Source organism: Equus asinus, chromosome 12 (genome assembly GCF_041296235.1).
Source record: "Equus asinus isolate D_3611 breed Donkey chromosome 12, EquAss-T2T_v2, whole genome shotgun sequence".
Lineage (NCBI taxonomy): Eukaryota > Metazoa > Chordata > Mammalia > Perissodactyla > Equidae > Equus > Equus asinus.
Genome location: NC_091801.1, coordinates 64,080,709 through 64,104,376, shown reverse-complemented (window position 1 = coordinate 64,104,376; position 23,668 = coordinate 64,080,709). Strand labels below are relative to the sequence as shown.

The window sequence follows — 23,668 nt, the reverse complement described above, 5'->3', positions numbered from 1 at the left end:
CCTGCAGGGCGAGCCCTGCTGAGACTTACTGACAAAAAGCTTGAACGAATGGGGATTGCCCAGGAGAACCTCCGGCAGCACATCTTACAGCAGGTGCTCCAGCTGAAGGTGCGAGAAGAAGTCAGAAACCTGCAGTTACTCACACAAGGTATCCCGCTGCTTCCTAGTGGGTGGATGGAAGGGGAGATGGGAGGAAAGAAACCCTTACCCTCACAACAAACAGGGGCCAGGAAGAAACTGTTATTGTTTTCTGCAGAATTTGCTTCTTTAAAAAAAAACATACAGGGGCCAGCTCCGTGGCTGAGTGGTTAAGTTCGCGTGCTCTGCTGCCGCGGCACAGGGTTCAGATCCTGGGCGCGGACATGGCACCGCTCGTGAGGCCACGGTGAGGCGGCGTCCCACATCCCACAACTAGAAGGATGTGCAACTAAGATATACAACTGTGTACAGGGGGGTTTGAGGAGATAAAGCAGAAAAGAAAAAAAAAGATTGGCAACAGTTGTTAGCCCAGATGCCAATCTTTAAAAAAAAAAAAAAATACAGATTTAAAGGCCATGTTCCTCCTGAAATTTCTCTTTTTCATAGTTCACTAGGGGGAAGGATGCACAAATAAGTAGTAGATTAGCAGAAAGAATTATCTGAGCTAATTTCAAGGTCATCACATACAGCTATATAGGTTGTGCCCTGCACAACCCCAGAGTGTACCAGTCACGTAGATCAGGATATGATCGCACCCCCTAGAGTTGTACAGTGTGTAGTCTGCACAACTGTACAGTGCAGCACAAGCTGTCCTAGTCTGACCACCAGTTCTGAGGGGGCCTTTGAATTTGAGTGATTCCGTAGTTCATATGACCAGTGATGTAAGTGGGATTTTTGTTTTGTTTTGTTTTAATTTGCTTTTCACTGACTTTTCCCACTGACTAATGGGAGAAACATTTTAGAAATGTGTGTCTGGATCTATATGTATGTATACACACACACACACACACAGACACATTAGAGATTGTGAGAACACTATTTAGCATCTTGAAAATAGAATCTTTTTTTAAAGTAGACTGTAGGAAATTTAAGACTGGAATATTAAGACAATATAATTCTAAACAAGAATCATTAATGACGTCAATATGTCAAGAGCATTTAAGAGCCTTGTAACTATGGAAGTGACAAAATAAAGCTGGAATTTGAAGAAAACCTTAAATTACACTCTATATAACTTTGTATATCTACATAAGATTTGGTTGCTACCAACCTCCATTGGCTATAACCCTTTATTTTACTTTAATGCCCATTGTACATCATTTGAAATGAAAGGATGATAAAATATATATTTTTGAGATCCTTGGGTATTTTTCAATCTGTAGAATGTTGTAATTGCTTGCATACTGATACTGAGGAAACTAGGTCAGCCAAGTTTCATGTTATTGCATTTAGATTAACCAGTAATAGTCCATTTGCCTAGAGGAGGTAATGCACCGCCTGAAAGATGACAGCTCTAGAAGGATAAATATAGAGTGCAAGTGGTATGAAAATAGTATTGTTTGTTTGATATGTATTATTTGCATTTTGTCTCCAGAGATTTCCAATGGTAAATTTATAGGTTCAGGTACACTGAGTAATTTAAATTTGAATCTGGTATTCTTCTAAGTTTCTCTTAAGAAGTAAGTAGAGATCCAAAGATTTATTACAAGAAAGTCCACTGCAGTGCTATTTATAAAACTGAAAAATAACGAACAACCTAGAGGTCCAGCAATATGGAAAGAATCATAATTCTGCTTAAATTCGTAAGATCCAATATAAGGCCGTCATTGGATTACATCTGCAAAGAATATATGACAACATGGGAAAGTACTCAAGAAGTACTTAGGAAGTAGAGAAAACAGGTATAAATTTTATTTATAAAATTTAATTTATAATATGTATAAAATGTATGCGTGTATAAAATTTTATTTATAATATGATCCCAATTTTGTAAAAAGAACATATTTTTATAGGTACATAGAAAAGGGGCTGCAAATGAATATGCTGATAGTTTGATAATGGTTCTCTCTGGGTTGTTGGGATCGTGGGTGATTTAAATTGTGTTCTTTGTATTTTTCTATATTTTCCGGTGTAAATCCACATTATGGTTATAATCAGAAAATACGTACACGTTTTTTAAGTTTCAACCACAAGCATCGTTCTGCCAGGTTTTATTTAGAGTCCGAGGTTTCCTCCGCTCTTTTGTTTTCCTCCTGTGATGATATATAGAAAATGAGACCCAAACTCATCACATGTGCCTTAGACTCTTTCCTCTGCTACTGTCAGCCCGCACAGTGTTTGCTTTGCAAAATCATTTTCTACAGCTTTCATTGCCCTAGATGCATAATATATAAGATTTTTCCTGAGATAGTACTCAAGTCTATTAAGCTAAATATACGTTTGTGTTCTGGGAAGGTAATGCTAAGTTCAGCCTTTTCAGTTCAGTTGTTGTCACTTTCTTTAGCTTTGAAAAGCTGTGCATTTTGAATTCTTTCATTCTGTTCCCTTTAGAAGAGATCATGTTTTCTAGCTCTTGGATATTTTGTCTGCACTCATATTACCTTTTTTATTGCTCGTCCTTTACATGTTAATGTTCAAACTCATTTCATATTGGCAGCCTTTGGAAAATCCATAGCCTTATTGAAGTGATGGTTTCTTTTTAAAAAAATGAAACAAAAACCTGACAAGTTATTTTTATGATGGATAATAGAAGTTCTAAAGACAGCTGGGGTGGCTTTAAAATATTTTGGGTCTAGGTTTACTATAATAAGAATTGGAAATCCATTCTACCCAAGTGAACTGACTGGCTCAACATATATGTCATATAGAAATTCGCCATAAGGGTGATATGTGATTCAGTATGGAATATTTGATTCCTCATCTCTACAGATATTAATCAGTGGAAATAATATACCAAATAAGTATAAATAAAGGTCTTAGAATGTTAGTTTTTGCAAGTCTCTGAGCTTCCCTCTTAAAGAGTGTCATTTGCACCTCTAGTCTCTAGAGATAGAATATCCTCACCAGCCCACATGGGACTGTGACTCTTGTGTAATCCAATTAGTTTGTTTGTTTTTAACAAATATTTCCCACTTAATACATTTAAATGAGGGTTATTGCCTTCAAAGTAGCCAATTTTTGAGGAAAGGGATTGATTTCACAAATGATTAAATTTCTTCTGTGTTTCCTTCTTGCCTTTGGAGGCGATTTCAAAACATAAGCTTTCATTGTTTGAATAGCAAAAGTTTAGAAAGAATCTAAGTGTCCATCTTTAGGGGGGCAGCTCAATAGATGATGGCGCATGCAGGCACTGGAGTACTCTGGAGCTATGAACACAAGAACGAGGAATAGTAATATGGAAGGATGTCTGAGCTGCCATGTGAAGTGAAGAAAGCAAGGTGAAGAACAAGGTGCAGGGGCTGCTTCATCTGAATGGAAGAGGGAGAAATAATGTACATCGTATGTGCTTTGTTTACGTAAGGAAATGCTGGAAGGTGCACAAGAAGCTAAGGCCACCAGCACCTGTAGGAGAGGGAAGAAGATGGGTGGAAAGAGGATGTATGCCTTTCATGTCACTTCAAATTTTGAAGTATGTAAGGATAATAACTATTAAAATAAAATTTTTAATGAAACAAGGAGAAAGTGAATTTTAGCATCAGACAAGCCTGAATTTTAAATCTCGGCCCCAACAGTTATCACTGTATTATTTTAAGGAAGTTACTTAATCTTTCTGCATTCTGATTTCCTAATCTCTGAAAGGGAGATCAATAAATCTACTCACCTCATAGGGATGTTGTAAGAATTAAATGAACTAAAATATATAAATCACTCAGTGCAGTGTGACAATAAGTACAGAACATGGTTAGCTATCAGTAATAGAAGCCATAAAATTAAATCGACCTTATTAATTTGAAAACCAAGCCTTATTTTTTATGATATCTTTGTTGAGATATAATTCAGATAACACATAATTGACCCACTTAAAGGGTACAATTCCATGATTTTTAGTATAGTCAGAGTTATGCAACTGTCACCACAATTAATTTTAAAACATCTTCATCACTCCAAAAAGAAACCTGTTACCCATTATCGGTCATTCTCTATTTCCGCCCATCACCCCCCAGTCACCAGCCCTGGAAGCCACTAATCTACTTTCCGTCTATTTGCCTATTCCGGACATTTCTTGTAAATGGAATCGTTCGATATGTGGTCTTTTGCAGTTGGCTACTGTCACTTAGAATAATGTTCTTAAGGTTCACCCATGTTGTAAGCATGTGTGAGTATTTCATTTTTTTTAGTTGCCAGATAATATTCCATTGTATGAATGTACCACGTTTTATTTATCCATTTATCTGTTGATGAACATATGGGTTGTTTCTGAATCTTGACTATTGTAATAATGCTGTTTTGATCATTTGCGTGTAAGTTTTTGTGTAGACCTGTTTTCAGTTCTCTTGGGTGTATACTTAGGAGTGGAATTGCTGAGTCATATGATAACTCCACGTGTAACTGTTAAGGAGCTTCCAGACTGTTCCAAAGCAGGTGTATCATTTTACATTTCCACAAGCCATGTGTAAAGGTTGCAGTTTCTCCACATCTTTGCCAACATTTGTTATTGTCTGTCTTTTTGATTATAACCATTCTAGTATGTGTGAAGTGGTATCTCATTGTGATTTTGATTTACAGTTCCCTGATGGCTAATGATGTTGAGCACCTTTTCACGTGTTTATCCGCTGATTGTATATCTTCTTTGGAAAAACATCTATTCAGATCTTTTACTTGTTTTTTAACTGGGTTTGTTTCAAGCTTTATTTTTGACCCACCATGTTTTTACTATGCTTGATGACCTACTTTATTTACAAGATCTAGAGCTAAATTGCGCTACCATTTCCAAAGAAGAAAGCTACCCTCAAAAGAGGCGATCTTGGGCGCCAGCCCTGTGGCTGAGCAGTTAAGTTCGCGCACTCTGATTCCTCGCCCAGGTTTTTGCCTGTTCGGATCCTGGGTGCAGACATGGCACCGCTCATCAGGCCATGCTGAGGTGGCGTCCCACATGCCATGGCTGGAAGGACCCACAACTGAGAGTACACAGCTATGTACCTGGGGGCTTTGGGGAGAAAAAGGAAAAATAAAATCTTAAAAAAAAAAAAAAAAGGGGCAAACTTGCCCTCACTGGAGGCATCCAAAAGAACCTGCCACAAACTTGGAAATCAACCCCAAAATAAAACAAATGAATGGACTCTAAAGATTTTCTCTCAAGGAAACAATATTCTTTTTGATGTAGAAATTAAACACACCCACATCAAATCAGTTGCATCAGTATGTAATCAGACTTCGAAATTAGGTACACCCATCTGAATGAAAGCTTATTCTACTGTGTTTCTAGAGTAAATAAAATAATAGATAATTAAGCCTACTTTTATACCTTTTGGTTGCTGTTTTAAAATTTGTCTTAAGCTTTTAATTCTGCACCAGTCATTTTCACCCAGTTGGTCAGGAGTTCCCAGGACAGGAATAGGGCCAAAATGGTGATAGATGGACCTCAGAGCTGGTCCTGGCTACTGTGGGTTATCTGAACACAAGGAAGATGAGGTCTTTGCCTCCTTTCACTTGTTCTTCTCCTTCTGGATGCTGATCAACAGACAAAAACTATAAGGCATTTTAAAAATGTGTATAATGAATGTATAGTGAATATATCAGTTTATTGGCACTGTCAATGAATCGTGACCAAAATCCTGAAACAGCTCATCATCATCTAAAGCCAGAACTGTCCTTCAGGTGAAATCCTGGTCTCTGATTTCTCTTGGCCTTCATTTACAATGGCCCGGTAACCACCTGACATTTGCAGGCAACATAATCAATCAATGTTTGGCCCTGCTTTAATTTTGTTCCCCTTGGTGCCTTTGAAGTGTTTCCTTCCTCCACGTAGCCTTTTGTGTCTTCTGTGAACCATCCATAGAGCAGCAAGGGTGGTGGTCTGGTGGGCTTGCTTGTTTGCACTTTCCTGCAGGAAACAGCCCTGTCAGGGCACCTCCAATTGTCTCTTGGGAAATGTAGTACAGAGCTGGAAACGTCATTATTACACTTTCCTTCTGCTTGATTTATGAGAGACAGGGAAAAAGGTGCCTTATGTAACACACAGCAGTGATGCAAACTATTTTGGGATCCTTCAAATTAATCCATAATCCTGCGTATGAGGGGCTTCCTTAGCTTTTCATTAATGGACCGTATTTCTAGGAAAAAAAATACCCCAGGGATACTGAAAGCTGACTATTTCTCACATAGCTGATGAGTATTAAATGTGTACCATATACAAGGGCCAGCCCAGGGGCATAATGATTAAGTTCATGTGCTCCACTTTGGTGGCCCAGGTTTCACGGGTTTGGATCCCAGGCATGGACCTACACACCACTCATCAAGCCATGCTGAGGCAGCATCCCCCATACAAAATAGAGGAAGACTGGCATAGATGTTGGCTCAGGGACACTCTTCCTCACCAAAAAAAAGAAAACTGTACTATATACAAGGCACTGTACTGATTGTCATGTCAACTCCTGACATTTACCCTACCACGATCAGTACTGTTGTTAGCCCCAGTTTACATATAGGGAAACTGAGGATGGAGAATTTAAGTAACAGACCCAAAGTCAGACAACTGGTAAAAAGCATAGTGCAGGTCTGTCTGACTCCACAATAGACTTTTATTCATTATACTTCACCACCTCTGATCTGTCAAGTGGGGATAATAATTCCTATTTCATGGCAGTACTAAGATGATTAAATGAGATTTTGTGTGGAAACCACATAGCATAGTTCATGGCAGACAGACATTTTCTGTAAAGGGCCAGATAGTAAGTATTTTAGTCTTTGCAGGCCATACGGTGCGAAAGTAGCCACAGACAATCTTAAATGAATTGGGAGTAGCAGTGTACCAATAAAACTTTATTTATGAACACAATTGTTGGGCCGTAGTTTGTGGACCCCTACTTTACAAAGTCAAAGATGTAAATTTTTGACATCATTATCACCAAGGTTATTGTTTCTTTTCTTAATATCTTCTCTTTTGAGCTGTAAATGCTTCACTCAACCCCAGGGACACTACAGTATGGAGCCACTCCTAGGGTGTCGTTTTCAATGTCTTTCTTAGCTACAAATACATGTATAGTGTAAAGATTTAACAGCAACAATGAGGATTGGATAAATTCATGCATAGAGAGCAGTATCCCCACTGGAGTATAAGGCAGATGAAGATAGTAAATACCTACATTTCAAAAGCCTTTTTAGTTAGTGCCTACAAAATGAAAAAAGAAGAGCATGACTGTTTACCAAAGCCAGTTATAGCTCATTAAACATTAGTGTTTCCCGAAGGACTTTTTCTACATTGTCCAAATATATATGTCAAATTTTAGTTGAGAATTGCATGACCAGATGGACCTTCCTAAAGATCCATCTTTTGAAATGACACAAATTAGAAACACTACTTCGCAATCCAAGAAGACTTTTCAGAACCATGTGTACAGACCATGTGTATTTTAGTCCAGTCACCCCCGCAATGATACTTCAGCAACTCAAGTAGGCCATCTGAATTGAAATTGGCCATCTTGCCCACCACCTTGCTTGAAGAAGGAAGTCTTTATAGAACACAGCAACAGACTCTTTGAGAAATCTTCCAATCTTATTTACAGATTTCGGCACCAAGACCCAAAGAGGATTAGAGGATAGTCCATGGTTACAGAACTAGTTGGTGGCATAACTGAAACTAGATCCCAATTCTCCTAATTCTCAGACCAGAATTCTTTTTTCTCATTGTTTTTCATTACGATATAATTGACATGTAGTAAAATTCACCATTTTTAGTGTACAGTTCTGCAAGTTTTGACAAATGCACACAGTTGTGTAACCACCACCACAGTCAAGATATAAAAGTTCCATTACTTCAAAAAATACTCTTCATGATACCCCTTTATTGTCAACCCCTCTCATTACCCCCAGCCTCTGGCAGCCACTGATATGTTTTCTATCCCTTTAGTTTTGCCCTTTCGAGAATGTCGTGTAAATGGAATCGTAGAGTCTGGCTTCTTTTCCTTACTGTAACGCACTGAGACTTGTCAATGCTGTGGTGTGTATTGCTGTTTCGTTCATTTTCATTGCTTAGTTTTGATTGGATGGATATACCATAGTTTATCCCTTCGCCAGTTGAGGGACATCTGGGTTGTTTCCAGTTTGGGCAAATATTAATAAAGCTACACTAAGCATTCACATACAGATTTTTGTATAAACATCAGTTTTTGTTTCATTGGATAAGTACCTAGAAGTGGAATTGCAGGGTTGTATCGTAAGTATATGTTTAACTTTATAAGAAACTGCCAGGCCAGTGTTCTTAAGATTATAAAAGCAGAATAACAGTATTAGAGGCTTTAATACATATAAAAATATTGGAGGTTATCTGAAAATTACTGTGTCTTTGTAGAAGTCCCACCTAGTGCTTCTTGGAGCCACCATCATTTTAAGAGGCCACTGCTTTCCTGAGAGTTTGTAGTAAATTGTCTCAAAGTAAGTTCAGGTCACACTTGTTTACAGTTCACTCATTAATCTGATAAAAATTTTCTTAGCATCTAGATACCAGGCACTAGGATATGGCTTTCCCCAATTGTCACTGAGAAATACTTCCTTTATCTCTCTTCTGAGGAAGAAAATCTAGTAACGCTTCCAGTTCCTGGGAAAGAAAACATGAGCCAGTCAGATTCCCTTTATGCTTATGGGAGGTCTGTCTGATGGCCTTTTCTCATATCTCTCAAATTACACTATTTGAATTTCCAGGGTCCTTCGTGTCTTTAATTGTGCCATGAGTATTATAGACGTGGTGTTCACATATCAGTTCTCCTCATACTTGGCTCTTCTACCTCGTCGTTGGATCACCTTGAGCTCCTCCTCCCTGGTACTTATCTATTTTCATGAGCATGATAATGACTCTCTTGGTTCTCCTCTTTTCTTCCTACTCTCTCCTTCTCAGGCTGGTGGCAAGCTGCCTTCCTCTACCTCTTCCCAAATGTTGATGCCCACTGGGAGTGGTGCACTTAGATCTTCTCATTTTGCATACTTTCTGGAGAATCTCATCCATTCCCATTGCTTTCACCACCCCCTTCTTCATAGTGACTCTCAAATACATCTTAGACCTCTCTGAAGCTTCGGATCCTCATTTTAGTCTCCCTAAAAGATGTGGGCTCCTGAATATTCCATTGACATCTCAAATTAAAAACATCCCAAATTAACCCCATTGTCTTTCTCACCATCTCCCCAGCCTATTCTTCCCTCTGTGTTTCTTCTCAAGGCTAGTAATGCCGTTACTCACTCCATCACCTAATGTAGAGGCTCAAAGTCACCTGTGATTACTCTTTTCCCCTCACCAATCAGTGACCAAATCCTCTGAATTCAGCTGGTAAAATGGGTTTCCAGTCTTTGCGTGCCTCATCACCACTCTTGCCTTTCTTAATTCATCCGTCTTTAGCTTCTATGTAGGCCATTGGAACACCCTCCTAGTTAGTATTTGATCTCTAGTCTCTGATCTGCCCCATTCATTCCTCTTTAATTAACTTCCTACTTCTTTTATCACAGGTAAGTTAAATATATTTCTGACCACATGATTTCCCTCCTTAAAACATTTGATGGCTCCCAATTGCCTACAGAATAAAATCCAAACTCTTTAGCATTCCGTAGAAAGCCATTCTGGACATTTCATAGAGGTATTACCTTTGGGCAAGTCACTTGTCAGAAATTAAGATTCCTCAGTTGTAAAAATGGGGATAGGATCTATTTCACAGAGTTGTTATGAATATGGCATAATAAAACTCATGAAAGGACCTAACCTTGGTGAGGTATCATCTCACCTCCTCTTTCAGGCAGAACCAATCATTCCCTCTTCTGCATTACTAAACACTTTTTTCATATTAATAAAGTTCTATTCATTACACAAGTATCCATTTGTTCTTTCATCCAATGAGCATGAGGCTCAGTGGTAGGTACTAGGGACAAAAAGGCGCACCCAATTTAGCACTGAGGGCAGGTGCATTACAAAGATGCACAGATATGTAGTGATCGCACAGAACTGGAACTTAGCCTCACCTGGGAGTAGGTGGGATAAAGGAAGACGTGCCAAAGGCATAATACATGAACTAGATCTTGAAGAATAAAAGTTTTGACAAAACGGCAAGGGGTGACATGAGGTAGAAGGAGGCACCTCTACAAAGGCATGGGGCACGGTGTCTCTCCATCTCCCCTGTAGATCATGGGCAACCTCAGTTGTCCTCTGATTTTGTTTTGTACTCCCACATCCTAGTGCAGTGCCCAACAGAGAGTGGATCCTCTGTTTTTCCTGATTTAAATTTAATTATTGCCCTTTTCTCCTAGTTACTAACTCTATTTCATTTTCAATATAATATTCTCAAAGCAGTGAATGCAATATCACTTTTTTATGGATTCATAATTAAAAATAAGAGTAGCTATAAAGCCATTTTGGGTAATCTTTCTCCTTGAGCAACATCATCCAGAATCTGTTTTGTTCTCTTGTGATCTTTTTTTATTGGCTTGACCAGTGAGGACAATGGCGAGGGCTCTTAAGTATATACACACCTTTGGCAAGAGCTCTGAAATCTATAAGCCACCCACCTACCTTGAGTTGTTTTACCTAATATTTCCAATACTTAAATGTTCTCCTGAGTGACACTATCAAATGCCTGTGAAGTGAACCGTTTCTCCTAAAACCCAGTTAATTGCCCAGGGGCTCATGGTGGATGAGAATGTTTAATCAGTAATTTTACAGAATTTTTTGCAGATTATTCTTCTGTAATTGGGATCTTTCATTACCACTTCTTCATTCTGTTGTTTCATTATGTCCTTTCAACCACATGTCCCTTCCCAGTTGCCTCCAAGATAGCATTTCCTTAAACTACTTTCTTGAAATTTCCCCAACACATTTCAAAATCTTCATACCCTGTTACACAAATTTTGTGATCAAGAATAGTTCTAATTTTATTAAGTCTTTGAGCCTTCAGAGAAATTCTCATTGGTGTGAGCTCTATATTTAGAGGCCTAAACACAGACTTCTTTAGGGAATTCTTATGTTCACGTCAGCTTATCAGTAGGAGTTAGCATTGTGACACATACACCCTACCTATCATCCACTTGTATTTCATTTTCATTCTGGGAGTCCATTATGGCCAGTTCATTCAAGTAGGTGTTTTTTTTGAAGTGAGGCTATAAATGGACCCTTGCTTCTTGTCTGTTCCATTCTTTATGGTAGAAAAATATCTGCCTGTTCTGAGTACCCCTGATGGTCTCTCTAACCAGCATATGGTGGAAGTATTCATACATTATTTTTCTAACTTGGACATATTCTATCAAACATATATCCTTGTCATTACTTCACAACTCAAAGTTTAATGGCATTTTTTGCATGGCAAAGAGTAACCTTTAGGGAACCCCAAAGACTACAAATGCTTCACGTCTGCCTCTGCAGAAATCACCAGCCTCAAAATTCCTTACCATTGTTCCCTGTGCATTGAAATGTTGTAGATGAAATAAATAATACATGTGATGTCTCTTGTTTGGACAATTCAAGGTGGCCATGAGATTACACTGTTAGGTCACCTTGACCTTGTGGTTTGACTGTGGATTTGAAGGATCTTGAATGACAAATATGGCACTGAAGAAAGATGATATATGGCTTTTCCACAGCTGACATTGGTTCATTTCTTCTGGGTAGGTCTGGACCCTGGAGTCTTGGCTCTGTGGTGTTCAGATCTCCTATGGGCTTCTTAGAAGGCAATTGTACTAGGACAATGACATGTGGACCTGATGAAAGAAAATCAAAGCACCTTCAGGGATGCATTGAGCTGCTTTGGCTTTTCTGAGAAGCAAGAGAGAAATATGCCATCTATGTGCTTTACAATTTCAGTCCCTGGTATTATATATTATCTACTTTCTCTGTGGCCTTTTTCTTTGCGGCCACCAGTTCTCAGTTTCTGGAGTAAAGTTTCACACAATGTAGGTGTTCATTTCCTTGCATCTAAGTTACATGCCAATTCCAGAAAGCACCACATGTATAGACTACACTGTGAATGGCCAAGCCTTTTGTCCCAGCCAAGTAAAATCTTCTGTTCTTCTCTGGAATAACCCATCCATTCTTACTATCCCCTTTTTTTGTTTATCCCTTTATAGTATCAATTACACAGTCATTCATCCAAAAAACATTTATTGAGATCCTTCCATGTACTCAGCACTATATACTACGTGTTAAGGATGCAGGGATGAATGTGACAGTCCTTGCCCTTGAAGTCAAGTGAAAGAGACATGAGGAATGACAGAAGTAAAAGTAGTTCTAAGATCATGTATGCATTTGATCTAGAAGGAATGTGCCAAGAAGAGTAAGTCACCTCTGAACTGAGCCAGATGTTATAGTTAGCAGAGTATGTTTATTTTCTCTTAGTCATCAAGCAAATATAAAATTGCCAAGATGATAAGAGCCTTGGAGAGGTATCCCATGCTATAAAAATGTATTTACTAAAAAAAGTTGTGTATTTACTGAGTGCCTGTGGTGTGTCAAGCCTTTACTGGGTGTTGGGGAAATCCAGTAAGCATGATAGAGTGGTTCTGAGATACGTGGCTTTTACATTTTAATGGGGAAGATACTCATCAGACAAGGAATCATAGTAACATGGTGAATGATGTGAAAGGGGATGTTAATTGTGCTTTGGAGAGCAAGGTAACTATGACTCCAAGGGATCAGGAAAATCTCCCTCAGGAAGTTGAGATCTAAAAGAGGAAGCGGCCTTAATCAGGGCAGGTGGGGCTTGGGGAAATGTCCCAGTTGGAGGGAACAGCCTGTTCTGAGGCCAAGGTTGAGGAGGAAGCTTGATGCCTTTCAGGAATATGAGGAAGGCTAGTATGGTTAGAGGGTCAAGAGTGAGTGAGAAGGGAGGGGAAGCAGCAGGAAGTAAAGCTGGAAAGGTGAGGGAGGGACCCACTGGTAAAGTGAATGCCTTGTTTGTTTACCCTCCTTAAGGAATTTAGAGTTTCTTCAGACAGTGGGGAGCCACTGAAGGTTTTGAACCAGAGACTATGGTGATCAGATTTGTATAACAAAAGACGAGAAGATGCACCAAAGAAGGACAAGACAGAAGGCCAGACATCCAGTTAGAAGGCTCTTGCATTAATCTATGCAGGAGGTGATGACAACCTGAATGAAGGTGGTGGCAAGTGGGTGTGGAGAGAAGTCAACTCAAGATTAGGCAACCCGTGGTGATGGCTTAAGAAACAGTAAGTAAGAAGGTGGTAAAGTAGCATCCTTCACTCCTCTTCACCACATTACTCTCCCCCAAATCCATGACATCCCTGCAGTAGAATTTTCTGGACATTCTTCTTCAAAACTGTAGATTTTTGGACCTTACCCCAGAACCTGTGGAATAGGACTCTCCATCCCAGGCACTGGTATTTTTCTCACAGCTTCACCCCAGATGATTTTTATGCACATGAAAGCTTGAGGCTCACTGCCCAGCACTGTGTGGGTTCAACACACACAATACACCAGGCACTCAGCCCTTTCATAGTATCAGAGTACAACTCCCCTTGGCCTGAATGAGTTTCTTGTCAAGACCAGGTGAATTCAGAGGAAAACTTCCGCCCTTGGGGCATCTGAGAGTATCTCCTCTTAAAGCCCAAGTCAGAATGGAGCCCATCTTACACTCATCACCAGGTGATGTCCACAGATCTAAGAAAGTAGCCCTTCCTCCATAGTCCGCAGGAGACAATGTCCCACCCCTCCTATTTCCCCAGGCAAAATGAAACAAGTTCTTTTGGGCACAGAGGACAATAAAGAAGGTAGTTTACATCCCACAACTAGAAGGACATGCAACTAAGATATACAACCGTGTACAGGGGGGATCTGGGGAGATAAAGCAGAAAGAAAAAAAAAGAAGGTAGTTTACATAGAGCCTCCACCATTTCCTGTGTGTGGCAGGTGTAAAGGCAAAGCTGTCCTGGTAGCTTTACAGGAGGTCCTATAAAGATAGAAGGGAGGAAGAAGAGAAAGAAAAGTCCTTGCTTCAACCCTGCAAAGAACAGTTTGGAGATTCATATTTGAAACCATCAGGGTTCATGAACTATGGCAGCCCTTTTTTTTTTTTTTTTTTTTTTTTGGTGACGAAGAGTCCCCCTGAGCTAACAGCTATTGCCAGTCTTCCTCTTTTTTTTTTTTGCTGGAGGAAGATTAGCCCTGAGCTAACATTCATGCCGGTCTTCCTCTACTTAGTACGCAGGATGCCTCCACAGCATGGCTGATGAGTGGAGTAGGTCTGCACCTGAGATAAGAACTGCAAACCCGGGCCGCTAAAGTGCAGCATGGGGAGCCTTAACCACTGGGCCACGGGCCAGCCCCTGGCAGCCATTTTTTAAATCATTGATATCTAACATTCTCATTAGATACTGTTTTTATTTCTGTACCGAGGCACAGGTTACCATATCTTCTCCAGTTTATCACAAAAGGGAAGTCTGGAGCTAATGTTAATTGTGCACCTATTGCACATTTGGCATTTTAAATTCCATGTTTAGTCCACAGAAGACTTTTGCAAGATAGATATCCTGAACCTCCTCTACAGCGAATGAACCTGAGGCCCAGAGAGCTGCAGTACCTGTTCAAGGTCATGCGGTTAACAAGTGGGTGCGTTAGGGCTCTCCAAAGAAAGAGTCCCCATAGGAGAAAGATCTCTAATATTAAATAGGAGGTATATATGTGAATAGAGAGAGAGACAAAGAGATTTATTATAAGGAATTGACTCACATAATTCTGGAGGCTGGGAAATCCCAAGATCTGTAGTCAGCAAGCCGGAGAGCCAAAGGTGTAGTTCTAGGCTGAAAACCCAAGAGTTGATGTTGCAGTTCAAGTTCGAAGACAGGAAAACAACAATGTCCCAGCTCAGGGCACTCAGGCAGAGGGGTTCTCTTTTATTGGAGGGAGGATCAGCCTCTTTGTTCTATACAGGCCTTCAACTGATTGCATGAGGCCCACCCACATTGGAGAGGTCCACCTGCTTTACTCTGTCTACCAATTCAGATGTTAATGTCATCCAAAAACACCCCCAAAATAACGTTTGGGTGAATATTTGGGCACTTCATGGCCCAGTCAAGTTGACACATAAAATTTACCATCACTATGGGTGGGATAACTAGTTGTCCCCAAAACCAATGTTCTTTCCTTCCAACCTACCTGCCTTCTGGGAAGTCTCTCTTCTTTCAAAGATACATGTTTTTCTTTCATAAAAAACAATGCTGATGCACTTTTAAAAATTAATGCTTGAGACCATTCAAATAAAAGATTTATCTTAATAGCTTGCTTATCACACATAGTTATCACTCTCCAGCCTCCATTTTCCATTTTTTGGGACTGCTAGAAACGGGGCATGTGTGGTTTTGCTGAGCCATCTTCTGCATACCTGAGATATTGGGGCACTAAGAATTCAAATTTGTTTATCTCCCAATTTGACATCATAATGAAGCAGAGATGCCAGCCTAGCATTTCCCGATGTCCCCAAATATCCTGAGTAATCTTAATCTTGTTAGATCAATGATGGGAAATTTTGCTAGTTGCCATTTTAATTGATTTAAATGAAATTGATTTGGCATAAATGAGTGCACAGAAAATTATTAACAATGACCTCAAAGGTTTCAAGTGTCTGCTATGTAAGAGGTGATGTGGCTTTGATTTATACATCGGTAGGCTCACTCTTTCCAAGTTATATTAGAGAAACAAAACGAACGTTTAGCACTAAAAACTATTAAACATTGATGAGGGTCGTATATCAAGAGTCTGAAAATATATAAGAAATACTGGCTGCACTTTTCAGTTCATCCATTTCTATCACATTGGTTGGTTGTCATGGTTCACCTTTATCGTAAACTACATATGTGAGTATTTATCCCTACTTCTAAGTATCAGGAAATTTGATTTTTTCTTTTGTCATTTGTGTCCCTAAAGTTCAGACCACACCACGGAAGGGAGGAAGAGGTGAAAGAATAGCAGAACAAATTTCATTGATTTAAAATTATTTTGTATTTTTTAAATTAATTTATCCTCTCCTGAGGCTTGGATATTTGTTTTGTTACACAAAGAGTTTTACTATAATAATTTTGGTTTAGCAGGATTTGACGTGTATTAAGGCAAAAATAAATGGCCTCTAATTTCCTTTCTATTTCTGAAAGTTTAAATGTGCATTATCCTTTGTGCTTCCTCTCCCTTTCTCCTCTTCTCCCTGGCTTCTCCTCACCCTCCCCAATGTACTTCTTCACTAACGACTCCTCTCAGCCTGTGGAAGAACTATTAGAAATTTATTAATTAAGGACCAGTTTCTGCTGCTTCGTCAGGGGTAATCATTTGTTTTAGAGCTGATTTTCTGCTTTAATTAAATGAAAATGTCACTCAGTCAAATGAATTCATTTATACTTATTTATCCAGTTCTCCAGGCTTCAATTTCTTAGCAGGGACTTGGGCCCATCACATTTACTCACAGAATGAACTCAAAAATGTCTCTTACATCAGTTTAAAAGGCTTACAAATGATTACCCCTCCCTGTAAAAGTACCGTATAAACAAAGTTGTGCTTAACAAATGTGCGAATGGTTGTTTTTGTGTGTAGGTGTTATCTAGGCACATAGCGGGATACATGCTTGAGTAGATTTGTGCACACGCATGCGCCTGTGTGTGCTGGAGCAGGAAAGTGAGGAATACGCATCGCTGCGGTCCCTTAGGACTCTAAGAAGTGTCGAAGGTAATATTTTAACTGCCTGTGTGTCTTTGCCTCTTCAAAATGCTAACTGATGGTACAAACTTTAAATTCTACCCAATCTTTACGTTCAGATTTTTTGAAGGATTACTTATTGAGTATGGTCTGTATCTAGCATTGTAAGTGCTTTAGGATATTAAAATGAAATAAACATACTTATTCATTCACTCATTCAACCACTTTTATCAAGTACCCACTGTGTGTCAGGCTGGGTATTGGGACTTAGTGATAAATGATGCAATCCTTGAAATTGACAAGTAGGCTAGCTGCGAAGATTCACCAAAGTCTTTTGGGCACAAGCAAATTGTGTTCCCTTTCCAGAAGGCTGACGCATTGGTTCTTAGGAGTTCCTCTCTGCTTTTCCAAAACACATTCTGAGAGGATAAATGTTACCTTGAATTCTTTTCAGGAAAAAAAGTGCAGTTAAAGCAATTCTCTCTCTTATTGGTAGAAATGGGTACTGATGCCTACCTGGCATGGGTAGACTTTTATTTAGACTTTCTGGTGATCTCACAACCACAGATATGAGCTCCTTAGTCACCCACTCTCTGTGGCAAAATCCTGTGGGTACAAAGAGCAGCTCTGAAGTGATGTGCTAAAAAAAACCTGGGTCCCTCATACACACATCACCATTTTCCCCTCTGTAGTACACACAGGCTGTTGACTCCACCTGTTTTGTTGTGTTGTTACCTTAACTGGTCTGGAGACAAACTGGATTTAAAGGGCTTGAAACTTGTTTCCAACAGCTTAATGAGTTACTCCATAAAAAGGCACAATTATAGTCTTTAAATAAGTCACCCTTTGTTTTCTTCTCTGCATCATAATAAGGGCTAAAATTATGACGGCTTCGCAGTTTCTATTGTGAGAGACAGTTGCACTGGTAGTCAATTGGTCCCTTGGGTTAACCCAGCACTGGGGTTAGGAACTGCCAGTACTTGAGTTTCCTTGTCCTATAAATAGCTCCTGGTAGATACTAAGTGCTGTAACAGTAAACATAATTAAAATAATTATTACTTATATTCCACAGAGTCTGTCCTATTCATAAGTTGTTTTAGACCTGTAACTATCCAACATAGTGTGTGTTAACCTATATTTTATCCATTCTCTGAATACTCCATAGTCTCTCAGCCAGTGGGCTGGTACAGCACACTTAGTGTCCACTTTGAGTTCATGAGCATCAGTAAACTACTCTCCACCATGTTCAGCCAATCAGCTGTCTTTCTTAGTATTCTAAGTTAATTGCGCTTCCTGCTTTGGCCTCTCTTCCTGACATTTATTGTCATCTAGTGACCAGTTTTGACTATAATGGCAGGAAGAAAAGGCATGCAAGGAGGAGACTGTTGGACCTGCAGCAAAGAAACTAAAAGAAGTATATAATTACAGATGTGAAAATTCAAGTTCTATAGAGACTCAAATTTGCTTTCAAGATTTCAAATTTGCTTTCTATGAAGAAGAGGATAAAGATAAATAGGAATTAGGAGTCTGGACCTAATGAAAACCAACATGAATATCATGAACCTGGCCATTGGTGGTTGGAAAAGTCTGTGGTGAGAGGCATGTGAGACTTCATGAGTTTTAGAAGGGTGGCCACCATTGTTCAATACCAGGGAGCTCTCTAGGAGCTATAGTGCACCGTCCTCTGCAGCACAGTTCAGTTACTACCTCCCTTTCTGGGGTCCTACCAACAGGAAATGAGATATGCTTATATATACTGTAAAGCTGTGTGAAGGGTAATGAAGGAAAAATATAAAATGCAAAGAGAGGCTCTAATTTAGACTGGAGAATAACAGTGACATTTAAGTGATAACAAGGAGAAATGAGAGTTGCCAGGTGAAGAGGAGGGGAGGAGTAAGCAGGCAGTTGGAAAAGCATGTGCTAAGCTAGGAGGCACAGAAGAGTTTAGCATTATCTAGGAACTGAACAAGGACCACAGGTTGGACCACAGAGCTCACGGGAGAGTCATGTGACCTGGACACAGCAAGGGCCAGATTCTGCAGAGCCTTGAGGCCACATTAAGGATTTGGAATAGGGTAGGGTCTCAGTAAGTGTAATGAGAGGCCATTAAAGGATTTTAAGCAGAGAAGTAATGAGATCTCATTTATATCTTTAAAGATCTCGCTGGCAGCTCTGTGGAGAATAGATTGGATAAGGGCAGGGGTGGAACTGGGGAGGCCAGACAGTGACTTTTGAAGATATCCAGGTGAGAACAGATGATGGTTAGAACTAGGGTGGTGGCCGCTGAACTAAATGGGGACAAATCTGTTTGCTGGCAGAATCAAAAAGCCTTGATGATGGATTGGATGTGGCTGGAGAGGGAGATCAAGAGTGAGTCCAGCAGGGATGGTTCAGCGTCCGCAAATCAGTCAATATGATAACACCACGTTAGCAAAATGAGGAATAAGAATCACATTGTCATCTCAATAGATGCAGAGAAAGCATTTGACAAGAGCCAACATCCATTTATGATAAAAACTCAATAAAATGGGTATAGAAGGAAAATACCTCAACATAATAAAGACCATATATGACAAACCCACAGCCAACATCATACTTAATGGTGAAAAACTGAAAGTCATCCCTCTGAGAACAGGAACAAGACAAGGGTGCCCACTCTTGCCACTCCTATTCAACATAATACTGGAGGTATTGGCCAGAGCAATTAGGCAAGAAAAAGAAATAAAAGTAATCCAAACTGGAAAGGAAGAAGCGAAACCTTCACTATTTGCAGGTAACATGATTCTATATATAGGAAACTCTAAAGAATCCACCAGAAAACTATTAGAAATAATCAACAACTACAGCAAAGTTGCAGGATACAAAATCAATTTAAAAAAATCAGTTGCATTCCTACACACTAACAATGAACTAGCAGAAAGAGAAATCAAGAATACAACCCCATTTACAATCACAACAAAAAGAATAAAAAGCTAGGGAAAAACTTAACCAAAGAGGTGAAGGACCTTCACACTGAAAACTATAAGACAATTATTGAAAGAAATTGAAGAAGATATCAAGAAATTGAAAGAGATTCCATGTTCATGGGTCTGAAGAATAAACATAGTTAAAATGTCCATACTACCTAAAGCAATCTACAGATTCAGTGCAATCCCTATCAAAATCCCAATGACATTCCTAACAGAAATAAAAGAATCCAAAAATTTTTATGGAACAGCAAAAGGCCCCGAATAGCTAAAGCAATCCTGAGAAAAAAGCACAAAGCTGGAGGCATCACAATCTCTGACTTCAAAAGATACTACAAAACTATAGTAATTAAAACAGCAGGGTACTGGCACAAAAATAGACAAATAGATCAATGGATCAGAATTGAAAGCCCAGAAATAAAAACACATATCTGTGGACAGTTAATCTTTGACAAAGGAGCCAAGAACATACGGTGGAGAAAGGGAAGTCTCTTCAATAAATGGTGTTGGGAAAACTGGACAGCTCCATGCAAAAGAATGAAAGTAGACCATTATCTTGCACCATACACAAAAGTTAACTCTAAATGGATTAAAGATTTGAATGTAGGACCTGAAACCATAAAACTCCTAGAAGAAAATAGAGGCAACACACTCTTTTACATCAGATTAGCTACATCTTGTCAAATACTATGTCTACCCGGGTAAGGGAAACAAAAGAAAAAGTTAACAAATGGGACTACATGAGGCTAAAAAGCTTCTGCAAAGCAAAGAAACATGAACAAAATGGAAAGACAACTCACCAACTGGGAGAAAATATTTGCAACTCATTTATCAGACAAGTGATTGATCTCTGTAAAGGACTCATAGAACTCAACAACAAAAAAAACAACCCAATAAAAAAATGGACAAAGGATATGAACAGACATTTTTCCAAGGAAGATATACAGATGGCCAACAGACAATGTGAAATGATGCTCAACATCACTAATTATTAGGGAAATGCAAATCAAAACTGCAATGAGATATCACATTACACCAGTCAGGATGGTTATAATTACCAAGACAAAAAACAACAAATGTTGGAGAGGATGTGGAGAAAAGGGAACCTGCATATACTGCTGGAGGGAATGCAAACTGGTGCAGCCACTATGGAAAACACTATGGAGATTTCCATACTTGAAAATTAAAAATATTTTAATTTTATTAATTTAATTTAAATTTATTAATTTAATATTTAATTTCCAAAAAATTAAAAATAGAAATGCCATCAGATCCAGCTATCCCACTACTGGATATTTATCCAAAGAACTTGAAATTAATGATCCAGAGAGATTTATCTGCCCCTATATTCATTGCAGCATTACTCACAATAGCCAAGATGTGGAAGCAACCCAAGTGCCCACCTATAGCTGAATAGATAAAAAAGATGTGATATATGTACACACACACACAATGAAATACTACTCAGCCATAAAAAGGATAAAATAATTCCATTTGCAACAACATGGATGGACTTTGAGGGTATGATATTAAGCAAAATAAGCCAGACAGAGAAAGACAAATACTGCATGATTTCACTCATATGTGAAAAACAACAAATACATGGATAAAGAGAACAGATTAGTGGTTACCAGAGAGGAAGGGGGTTGGGGAGGGTGGGGGAAAGGGGTAAAGGGGCACATATGTATGGTGATGGATAAAAATTGGACTACTGAGGGTGAGCACGATGAAGTATATTCAGGAATTGATAAACAATAATGTACACCCAAAATCGCACAATGTTATAAACCATTATAATCCCAGTAAAATTACTTGGGAAAAAAAAAAATGTGAGTCCAGCTTCCTGGCCTGAGCCGCTACCTATATGAGGAACCTGTGCTGAGGACGAGCCTGGAGGAGGAGGGCAAGGCAGAGGCTTGACTGGGAAATGAGGAGGTCTGTTTGCACCATGTTAAGTTTGAGCCCCCTTTGAAACATTTCTGAAAGCAGTTAGATTCTGAGTATGGAGCTCCATTGAGGGATCAGCACAGAACACGTAAATTTAGGAATCATCAAAATATATGTGTCACGTATGCCATGGGGATGGTGCAGTCACTTGACCACTATGCATTCCTGACCTTTACTCACATTAGGTCTTGTTTTATGTCAACTGAGAGAGCTAGAGGCTCCAAGTGTCCTGTTGTGCTTCCTTCACTGCACCGCCATCAGTGTTTGTGCTGGTCACAAGTCTCTCCTGATGGAGGTTTCTTCAAATGAATGCCAGAAAAGGCCTTGAGAGGGACAAGACGCCATCGTGAAGAGAGAGATCATAAAACGACATTGTGAGGCTGTATCTCGTGCCCAATCCTGCACCAGCTCCCCATTCCCAGCATTGCTTTTGTTGATAAATTAGGATAAACTATCACAGAGTGACCCAAAGCAGGATCCTCAGAGTCAAAGAATCTAAGTTGTTTTCCCAGCTCCATCCCTCACCACCTGTTTAACCTTAGGCAAAGGACATATCGTCTCTGAGAGTCAGTTTTCTCTGCTGTAAAATGAGAACAAAAATACCTAGCTCACAGAGTTGCTATGAGGATTAAAAGAGAGATTTTTGCAACATGATTATTAACACATATCTGAATAAATGGTAGCTAGAAAGTGGATCCACATCTAAGAACATATTCTTTCCGGAGATTAGTATAAGGCTGAAATATATATTTTATAAGGCTATTACAATAAGTCAAACAGTGAATTTTTGTTAAAGTTCTGCAATCATCTCAAGCCAGTGAGATATGAGAGAGGGCATTGTATAGGATGTATAGCTTTATCACTTCCATTAAATTGCTTCTGACACAGGCCAGTTTCTTTGTCAACCAGAATCACAGTCAAAAGTGTGCCAATACCTAAAGACAGTTTTTTGTTGTCTGTGAACAAGTCTAGAGGTTAGTATGGAAGCTTATATATGTAGCTGTGCATTTGGGTCCTTTTGACAATTTCATTTGATCAGGATATGTAGCTTGTTAAAGAATCATTCCTAATGTTTTAGATAGGTTCTTTATGAGTACATAAGGTGGATGTCGTATAGGACACAGTTTTTGCCTTTATTATTGTGGGACTAGAAAAATCTCTACCATCACTACGTCCAAATTGCCCATTCTATACCCTTGCTCTACCCCTCCTTCAATTATTAATAGTTTTTTGTGTTTTAACTTTCTACTGAGAAATAGTCATGGTCATGACACAAGTCAGCACATGTGTTGACCAAGTTTTTCCTGTGTGCCCAGCACTGTTTGGACTCAGAAGGAAGACAGGCTCTTCCTTGTTATTTCTTGACTCTGAAACTATAGAACAATACAAGAGTATTTGTGACTGAATCTTCATTGGAGTTATACATAATTAAGTGCTCTAGAACAGCTCTGTCCAGAACTTTCTGAAATGACAGAAATATTGTAGATCTGCACTATTTGGTACAGTAGCCTCTAGCCACACATAGCTATTGAGCACTTGAAATGCCATTAGTGTGACTAAGGGAATGAATTTATAATTGAATTTTAGTTTAAATTTAAGTAGACATGTGGTTACTGTCTACCACGTTGAACAGCACAGCTCCAGTAATTCTAAGGAGAGAGGGTTTTGTGGGCTCCAGGAATTCAGGAAGGAAATGGGACTTCAGCCCGAGCTTAGAAGTAGGGAGGAAACTAGAGGACCACTCCATCTAGGGTAATAGCATGAGCAAAGGCTGCTAGGAAAGGGAAAACGTGTGTGGTTTGTGAATGTTACAAAGGGTAGAGAATTGAGGGAAATTAGGTGAGTGAGACTTTCTGAAAATGTCGGGGAAGAAGTTTCCAGAATCCAGACCATTCCTCTATTTCACAAATTTGGTATGAGTATTTACCTGCATTATGCCTCCCATTATTTG

At 39.3% G+C, this 23,668-nt stretch overlaps 1 protein-coding gene across 4 annotated transcripts in view; it reads left to right on the top strand.

Annotated features, from left to right (window-relative positions):
• SAMD12 (sterile alpha motif domain containing 12) overlaps positions 1-23,668 on the top strand; it is a 383,927-nt gene that overhangs the window by 218,195 nt on the left and 142,064 nt on the right. For 3 of the 4 annotated variants that reach the window (XR_011493306.1, XM_014828762.3, XM_070481510.1), the window contains exon 4: positions 8-148. Coding sequence is in view for 2 of the 4 variants with exons in the window: in XM_014828762.3 (XP_014684248.1) it covers positions 8-148 (141 nt within the window). In the remaining 2 variants the exon portion in view is untranslated. Of the gene's footprint in view, positions 1-7; positions 149-13,078; positions 13,333-23,668 lie in introns of all 4 variants that reach the window. The other variant, XR_011493305.1, reaches the window with a different exon arrangement.